Genomic DNA, 8,984 nt, shown 5'->3' with positions numbered 1-8,984 from the left:
TTCTGAGTTCGAGGCCAGCCTGGTCTACAAAGTGAGTTCCAGGACAGCCAGGGCTACACAGAGAAACCCTGTCTCAAAAAACCAAAAAGAAAAAAAAAAAAAAAAAGAACAGCTCCTAAAGCATGCATGCATGTGTTGCATACATGGGTGGGCACCTGCAGGCTCGTGGGTGGGGCGGCGGGAGGTCCCCATATGGAAGTCAGAGAACAACGGACAGGGACTGGTTCTTTCTCCTTCTGAGAGTCTGTTCTCCCTTCCCACCACAGAGGTTGTCAGGCTTTGGGGTAAATGCCTTTATCCACCGAGTTGTCTTACCAGCCCCAACACAGACTTTAAGGGTGCTGTTAACCTGCCCACCATATGGTCCAATTGGGCAGCAATACAAATGTCCCCCAACAAAGGACCATCCTACTGTCTCATTCCACACCAATATTCCCCAAAGCACCAATCCACTGAAAGAAAGATAAACAACATTCAACAAAGACAAGTTTATAAAGCTGGTTCCAGGGGCTGGAGAGATGGTTCAGCAGTTAAAGAGCACTATCTGCTCTTCCTGAGTTCAATCCCCAGCAACCACACAGTGGCTCACAACCATCTGTAATAGAGTCTAACGCCATCGTCTGGCACGCAGATGTACATGCAGATAGAACACTCATACGTAAAATAAATAAATAAAAATAAAGTTGGTTCCAGATTCTGGAGAGTCCCTTCTCGATTCAACATACATTTGTTTTAATTACGTAGTCTGTCTTAGAGATACTATTTCCTACTCCGCAGGAAAAGCAAAGGTGAAGACAGCAGATAAATCATGGCTGCCTAACTGCCACATACAAGGCAAATAAGAGTGCGGGCTTTCCAAAGGTTGCAGCTCACTCACTTAGGCTGAGATGGATGGAAGCACAGGATTTAGCCAGTGGGGATAAGCAGCCTAAGGCATTCACCTTCCCGCGTGGGTGGTTACCCTCTTTCTTGCCTTACAGCAGAGGAACTGGAACCTTCATTTCCTCTACCAAGGAATTCTAGGCTTCTGTGAGCATATGAGCGGAGGGATTTTTCAGCTCAAAAGAGTTTTCCTGGTGTGAGGGTGTAGCTCAGCAGTAAGGGAGTTTTTTAAAATGCTTAAGACCCTAGGAATTAGGGCTGGCAGGATGGGTCAATGGATGAAGGTGCTTTCTGCCGAGCCTGAGGAGCTGAATTCAATCCCTAGGATCCACATGGTGAAAAGACAGACCCTACTCCTACAAGGTGTCCTCTGACCTCTGTAACTGTAGTACAAACAGCAGGGAGAGGAACATCCCATCCCTGGAGCTCACTGGCCAGTCAATCCAGCCAGTCAATGACCTCTGAGTTCAGCAAGAAACTCTCTCAAAATAGAAGGTGGATATGGGGAGCAATTTAAAAACTGAGGTAGAGAACAAGAGGATGATAATGGATACTAACCTCTGCAGGCCTACATACACATGTACATGTGTACCTGCATACACACACACACACACACACACACACACACACAAATGCTAATCCACATAAATTCAATCCTTAACTTCTAGGTTCAAGTTTATTCAAGTTTCTTTCTTTCTTTCTTTCTTTCTTTTTTTTTTTTTTTTTTTTTTTTTTTTTTTTTTTAATAAATGAATCTTAATTCTTTTTTTTTTTTTTAAGATTTATTTATTTATTCTATGTAAGTACACTGTAGCTGTCTTCAGACACTCCAGAAGAGGGCGTCAGATCTTGTTACGGATGGTTATGAGCCACCATGTGGTTGCTGGGATTTGAACTCCAGACCTTCAGAAGAGCAGTCGGGTGCTCTTACCCACTGAGCCATCTCACCAGCCCTCAAGTTTATTTCTTTTTTCTTTTTATTTTTTGAGGCAAGATCCCATGGAGACCAGGCTGGCATTGAAATCAATATATAGCTGTAGGTGACTTTGAACTTCTGATCCTCCTGCCTACATTTCCCAAGAGTGTTGGGGCTATAGGTATCTTCTATCATAACACCTGCTTTATGCCAAATGAGTTACACCCTTACCTTTCTTTTCTAACTCTATTAACACTTTCTCATCCTTCTATGGGGCGAGCAATCCAGTAGACTCTACTTAAAATGAATATTTGGTCCTGGACTACTAAAGAGCAAAAGATAAGAAGAACATAGGCTTCTCTTTAAAGAAGAGAATTCATGATTTCTGATAATAATACAGGGGAGAAGGAATAAACATGGAATCTGATGCCAGTGAGACCATCCACACATACACTGGTTATTTACAGATATGGACAGACGCACACACACCATCTGGTGTGGACACGCCTCCCAATACTACCTTTAAGTCAGACTCAGGCTCTTACCATCTATCCTGTAACTAACCATGCCAGTTTCCTCATCCCTGGTTTCTGAGTTATTTGAGATTGCTGCCTCTATAGCCAATGCCAGTGCACACTCTGTAATAGCAGGCACACTGTCTAATGATTACAGACTAAGAGAAAGAAAGAGAAGAAAAACAATTAGTGACGTGGGAGCAGAATTCTAAAACTAAGTCATTTCTACAAATGATTTCCATTACCATGCCTATCATAAGAAGATTCCTCTAGTGGGGCCTGTAGCTCAGTTAGAAGAGCATTTGCCTAGGATTTACATCCCAGGCACAAAGCCCTGGGTTTGATCCCCAGAACAACATTTAAAAAAAAAAGAGAGAGAGAGATGGAGCACAAAGCTGTAGTCTCAGCATTGGGAGGTGGAGGTAGAAGGATTGGAAGTTAAAGACTAGGGTTGGAGAGACGGCTTGGGAGATAAAGTGCATGATGTGCACGTGTGAGGACCTGAGTGTGCTCCCAGGACCCATGTAAAACAAAGGATTCTGTAATAACCCAGTACTCCTACCGTGAAGTCTACCAGCTCCCCGGTAGCTCAGAGGCCAGCCAGCCTGACATACTCAGTGGCAAACAAGAAACCTTGTCCTATAAGATAGAAGGATGGGTATCAGAAGTTGTCCTCGGACTTCCACATCCACACCATGGCACAAGTACGCTGGCACCCACACACATCAACATGTCACACACACACACACACACACACACACACACATATATACATACATACATACATGAAAAATGAAAAAGAAGTGATAGTCCCTTTTCTTCCTCAGCTACATGAGTACAAGGCCAACCTGGATACATGAGACCTTGTCTCAAAGAGCAAAGAAAAGATTTCTTTACTGAACACTTAAAATGTGTAGGACGCAGTGGGCTCAGTGGTAGTCCTTGTTAGTCCTTCCTATTCCTTAAGTCTGGTATAGCTTTCCACCCCGGGCCATGAACAATAGTTACCACATAAGAGTATACATGTGGGATCTACAGACTGAAATCTCGAGGGCTGGTTAAGATAGCTGAGGGTTAAAAATGATACTTGCCAGCCGGACGTGGTGGTGCACGCCTTTAATCCCAGCACTCGGGAGGCAGAGGCAGGCGACTTTCTGAGTTCGAGGCCGGCCTGGTCTACAAAGTGAGTTCCAGGACAGCCAGGGCTACACAGAGAAACCCTGTCTCAAAAAAAAAAAAGATACTTGCCATCAACCCTGACAATGTGATAAACAGAGAGAGAGCACATCTCTTGAGAGGTTGTTATCTACCTACCTACCTACACACACACACACACACACACACACACACACACACACACACACGATAGATAGATAGATAGATAGATAGANAACAGAGAGAGAGCACATCTCTTGAGAGGTTGTTATCTACCTACCTACCTACACACACACACACACACACACACACACACACACACACACACACACGATAGATAGATAGATAGATAGATAGATAGATAGATAGATAGATAGATAGATAGATAGATAGATTTTAAAAGAAACCTGTTGGGGTTGGAGAGCTGGCTCAGTGGTTAAGAACATTTGTTCTTGAGAAGGACCAGGGTTCAATTCCCAGCACCCACATGGAAGCTCACCACTTTCTCGGGCACCAGGTATGCATGAGGTACAGACATATATGCACTCATATGACTAAAATAAAATCTAAACAAGGAAGGAAGGAAGGAAGGAAGGAAGGAAGGAAGGAAGGAAGGAAGGAAGATAGATCTCTTCAAATACCTTCACTTAAACAGCCACTTGCCAAAAAAATTACTTCTTATGCCTAAATACAAAAAAGACCATTTCTAGGTTTAGCAAAATGGCTTTGCAGATAAAAGGTATTTGCCCCCAAGCCTGACAATCCAAATTTGATTTCTGGGATCTACATGGTAAAATGAGAAAATGTACAAGTTGCCCTAGGATCTCAATGTACGCACACACAAAATAAATAAATATAATGCATTTTGTTTCAAAAGACCACTTGCTACTCTCTGATATATACCAAAAGAAGTTAACGACAAGAGAAGTGAAACTAAAACCAACCACAAAGCTACACACTAGATGAGTCCAGCATCTATATGGGGGGTGTACATGCATGACATTCCTCAAAATGTTAAAAGAGCAAGGACCATGAACTAGGTTCTAAAGTGCACAGCTCCACAACAGAGGCCTGGAACAGACCCAGCCAACAGATCAAGAAGGCTTCTATGTAGTATTTGTCAGGCAAGCATTTGAGAGATTCCCATGAGACACGCTGTGTTCTTCAGTTTAGAGATGAGAAACTACAGGCTTGAGAGATGCTTGAGTTGTGCTGTTTGTTTGTAGATCGTGTTACCCTAGACATCCCAGGCTAGCCTTGAACTCATGAAGTTCCTACCTTAGCCTTCCCTGTGCTGTGGTTGCAGGAATGCACCACCAGTCTAGCTTAACTAACAGTGACTGGGGACAGAGTTAAAATCTTATGTTGTCCACCCTTCACACTCAACTTTATAAACCTCCTTTGGCCTGTAATTTGCCAGGTCCAAGCCAGTCACTGACATTATTCAGACAGTTGATCTGAATTTCCACCCCAAAGGGAAGTTTTATCCACTTCATTCTAGAGCCGTGACAGGATGGCTTAGGAAAGGGACGCCAGGCTGCTCTCCCCTGTCACCTGTCACACAAGTTTGCCTTGAAAAGAATTTCTTTTTCCTCCAGGGTGTCCCAGAAATTGAGAACATGTTTTAAAACCAAATCAAGATGCTTCCCCCAAGGCTACCTACCAGAGTGGGAGGGACATAGGTTTTTTGTTTTTAAAAGCCAGCCACGGGGAAACTGGAATCCCAACAGACATGTTCACAGTCCCCAGTGCCTCCAAAACCTACTACCTTGCCAGAATCTGATTTGATGATCCAGCTAACTCTAAAATCCCAGTACTACAGAGGCTGAGGTCGGATTTTCAGTGAGTTTCAGGCCAGTCTGACCTACAAGGCTTTGCCTGGCATGGCCGTGATTCCTAGGCCAACTCTCAGGATCGGGTGATCAATAACCACAACTCCCCCTATACTTGGTTCCTCCCCCCCAAAAAAAAGCTCGAGTCTCATCTGGAAACAGCTGGGAGGCAGCAGTTAACAGGAAACCAAAGCAAAGCAAAACAAAACGAAAAGCAGAGAGTGTACCAGGGAGTTAGGCGGCGGCGGCAGCGGAACCAAGAGCCCACGGAACAGACTGGAAGCTGGGCTCAGAGAGAACCTAGGCCAACAACAGTTGCACAGAAGACCCAGCTGGCCTTGCTTCCAGCCCAAGCAGGAAAAACCCGGAAAAGAAGTGAAGGTTCTGACCCCATGCAAGAAAATTAACTCAGAAAAGGTGAGGTGCCAAAATGACGGGATTATTCTGTTGGTGTTATTTCATTAGCCTTTAGGTTATTCAAATAGAGCACAAAGGGACACTGGCTTATTTTTCCTTTAGCAGAGCTTATGAAGTGAGACCTTTCTAGCCTGAGCCTCCAGTGGCTCAAGCAGCTTTCTCTCCCTATACATGCAGAGGTTCATATAAAATTTAAAAAAAAAAAAGAGGATTAAGTTCTCTTAATAAGAACACATTCCTGTCCTTTGGCTCTGATTTTGTTTGAAAAGCATTTCCCAGAGACTAGTTTATGCTGTAAGCTAAATGAGTCTGATTCTAACAAAAGTGCTCAAAAGTGAGGGACTGAAAGGGTGCACGGCACCACGACTTCACCATCAGCTGTCTGTTTAAAAACAGAGTACCTTCCCAGGCTCAGGGCCAGCTCAACCTGGCAAGGTCTAAGAGTCAGAGCGGTCAGGCTCCGCTCTGATCAATATGCCACATAAAGGTGACAGAAGGAAGAGCTATGCTACAGGCATAAGCCATCAGGGAAACCTCCACAAGAAGAAATGGGGATGAGGGTGCATTTCAGAAACATAACAAAGGAACAATTTGACTAATCACTTATTCCAGAGAGGGAAAATGCCATGCAGAGCCAACTATCAAGTATTTTAACTTCAGGCAATTGAGTAATGCTTTTGATTTGGATTATCGGGGCTTATTATCTACCTCCCTGAGAGAGAGGTGAGAGTTTGGGGGGGTGGGGGGGAGGAGGGTTACTTGAGACCATGAATTTAAGACCAGCCTCCTGGATAACCAGTCTCGAAAAACCAAAGCAACGATAACAAAAACCATAAAGTGGGAGCCTTATGAATGAAAGCGCCATGCCAAAGCCTACTACTCTGCAGGCTAGCTTTAGAAATTAAGTAAAACCGAAACCCCAAAACAGGGCTGGCCGCGACTGCACCTGTAATCCCAACACTTGAGAAGCTAAAGCAGGAGGATTACTGCAAGGTTGAGGCCAGTCTAGGTTCTACAGTGAGCTAGCTCCTGGATACATAGGTATCAAGGTAACACAAAAAGAACTAGGAGTGGACCTGCTCTCCTCTTCAGGGTCTCCAGGGTCACCTAGGGAAGTTTCTCTAGGCTGCCAGCTGTGCGTCAGGAACTCTCACAAAGCCAAAGCCAGTCTAGTGGCTAAAGCAAGAAGCCCAGTCAGCAAGGATCCTGCTTGAAGCTACTACCCATCTGGCCTGCTCTAACCACTCCACATTCAGAGAAGGTCTCTGGCTGAAGCAGAAAACCTGCCTAAAAATGCCTGCCTAGAAGACACACTGGGGAAGAGTAAGAGGGTGGTTAGAAAGGCCAGCCCTCCAGGGAAAGGCATTTCTGTGACGTTGAAAAGAGATCTCTGTCCAAAGCTGAATTCCCCGTTTCAGGACAGTGTCTGGGCTGTCAGCCCTACAAACTGACATCTAACACATATATGTTTTTAGGGCCAGCCAGAAAACCCTCTAGCCAGACGTGGCCATGAGAGAGGCATATACATGTTTGTGATCACAGAATTTGGGAAACGGGAGGCAGGGCAGTCAGGAGGCGTTCAAGGCCAGCCAACATCTGCTACAAAAGTTAAGTGTGAGAGGAGCCTGGGCTACACAAGTCCCTGGCTCAAAAAGAAAACAAACAAACAAAACAAAACAAAAACAAATTCCAACTGCCCAGGAAAATAAACTCCACAAGTCCTTTTGTGTGCAAAGAGTCCTGCCTCAGAACTTCCCTGTAAAGGAGATGTAAGAGAACCCAGGCTCCAGATGCATGGACAATCAGGAAAAGTAACTAACATTTAAGCAGCGCCTAAAAAACCACCCCGCCTATCTCAACCTTTCCCTGAAGCAGCCCCGTGGAGGTCAACACTACTGTCACACACACCCCCCTTATGGACGAGGAAACAGGCTCCCAGGCGTTGCACAATCATTAAGATAGTGCAGCCAGCGCCCTACCCACCCTGGACAGGTGATCTTAACCGTTGGGTGTTCCTGTAAACACACAAAGCAATAGAAGGAAGGGGTCCACAGAGCCAAAAGAAAAAAAAAAAAAGAAAGAAAGAAAAAGAAAACAACAACACGCAGTCCATAGCTGCACCTAACTCTTGTCCAAAACCGGTGACCACAGGCACTGGAGAAGGGGGGGGGGGCCTGGATGGGGAACACGAAGCCGGAAGAACCCAGGAACGACCGGCTGACAGGGCTACAAGGCCGGAACCCTGGCGCCTCTCTCCACGGTGGAGACCCCAGACTCACAAAGCGTCCCAGAAGGACTCCCCCAAAGGGACAGCGTGAAGCCAAAGGGCCAAAGCTGGGGGGGGGGGGTTGTTGTTGTTGTTAAAGAGAGAGCAGGGTGAAGATGGGGCTCGGCCAGGTCTGGGAGTCGGGTGGGGGCGTCACCGGGTCCCCTACCTGTAGGCCAGGGTCATGCACTCGAAGAGCTTGGTGAGCGACGCATCGATGGACAAGTGGCAGGAGCTGGTCTTGCCGAAGCTATAGGTCTGGCACGTCTGCTTGTTGACCGTGTCGAAATCATAGCCCTTCTTGGGCGGGTGCTCGCGGTGCGGAGAGGACACCATGAAGTGGCCGCTGTGGATGATCTGCTGCCGGCGCGGAGGCTCCTCGCGACCGGGCCCGGCCCGAGGCGGCAGCGGCGCGGCGCTCGCGTGGGCCCGGGCTGAAGTGGCCACGCCGGAGAGGGGCGGCGGAGACGGCTCGTCTGTGTCCGAGTCGTCGTCGTCCTCGGGCACCTGAGGCTTGAGCAGCACCGAGCGGCCCCGACTGCGGGGCCGGCGCGGCGAACACATGAAAACGTCGGCAGCCATGAGGAGAACCTGGTCCGGGGCATCCCCCGGGAGCCGGGACGACGGAGAACGGAGAAGCGGCACCAGGAACGGAAGGGGCCGCCGGCCCGACTCGGCCCGGGCCCTCGCGCAGACTGCCCGGGAACGCGCGGCCAGAGGGGGAGGGCGCCGGCCTCCTCGTGACGTCACTGCTCGTCTTAGCCAATCGGATGCCCGCCTCTGCCTCTTAAAGGGGAACCTTTCCTCCTCTAGGCGGACAAAAAAAAAAAAAAAAAAAAAAAAAAGGTGGCAAAACGGCAGACACGCCCCTTTCCTGTTGGGGTTAAGTCTGTCCCACGTGATACTTCCGGCTGGCCCGGGAGCAGAAGGGACAAGAAAGCCAGGCCGCGCCTCTCAGGGAGCCTGGGCTCAGGGCGGCATTGGCTGGCCATTCAACTCGC

General features: G+C 47.3%; 1 protein-coding gene across 2 annotated transcripts in view; it reads right to left on the bottom strand.

Annotated features, from left to right (window-relative positions):
- Mlxip (MLX interacting protein) overlaps nucleotides 1–8,678 on the bottom strand; it is a 63,285-nt gene extending 54,607 nt beyond the window's left edge. For both annotated transcript variants that reach the window (XR_003842959.1, XM_021186633.2), the window contains exon 1: nucleotides 8,153–8,678. Coding sequence is in view for 1 of the 2 variants with exons in the window: in XM_021186633.2 (XP_021042292.1) it covers nucleotides 8,153–8,565 (413 nt within the window). In the remaining variant the exon portion in view is untranslated. The remainder of the gene's footprint in view (nucleotides 1–8,152) is intronic.
- Nucleotides 8,679–8,984: the final 306 nt, after the last annotated feature.

The sequence above is a fragment of the Mus pahari genome, chromosome 23 (genome assembly GCF_900095145.1).
Source record: "Mus pahari chromosome 23, PAHARI_EIJ_v1.1, whole genome shotgun sequence".
Classification (NCBI taxonomy): Eukaryota; Metazoa; Chordata; class Mammalia; order Rodentia; family Muridae; genus Mus; species Mus pahari.
The sequence above is the reverse complement of the archived record's forward strand: the minus strand, read 5'-3'. Positions and strand labels throughout refer to the sequence as shown.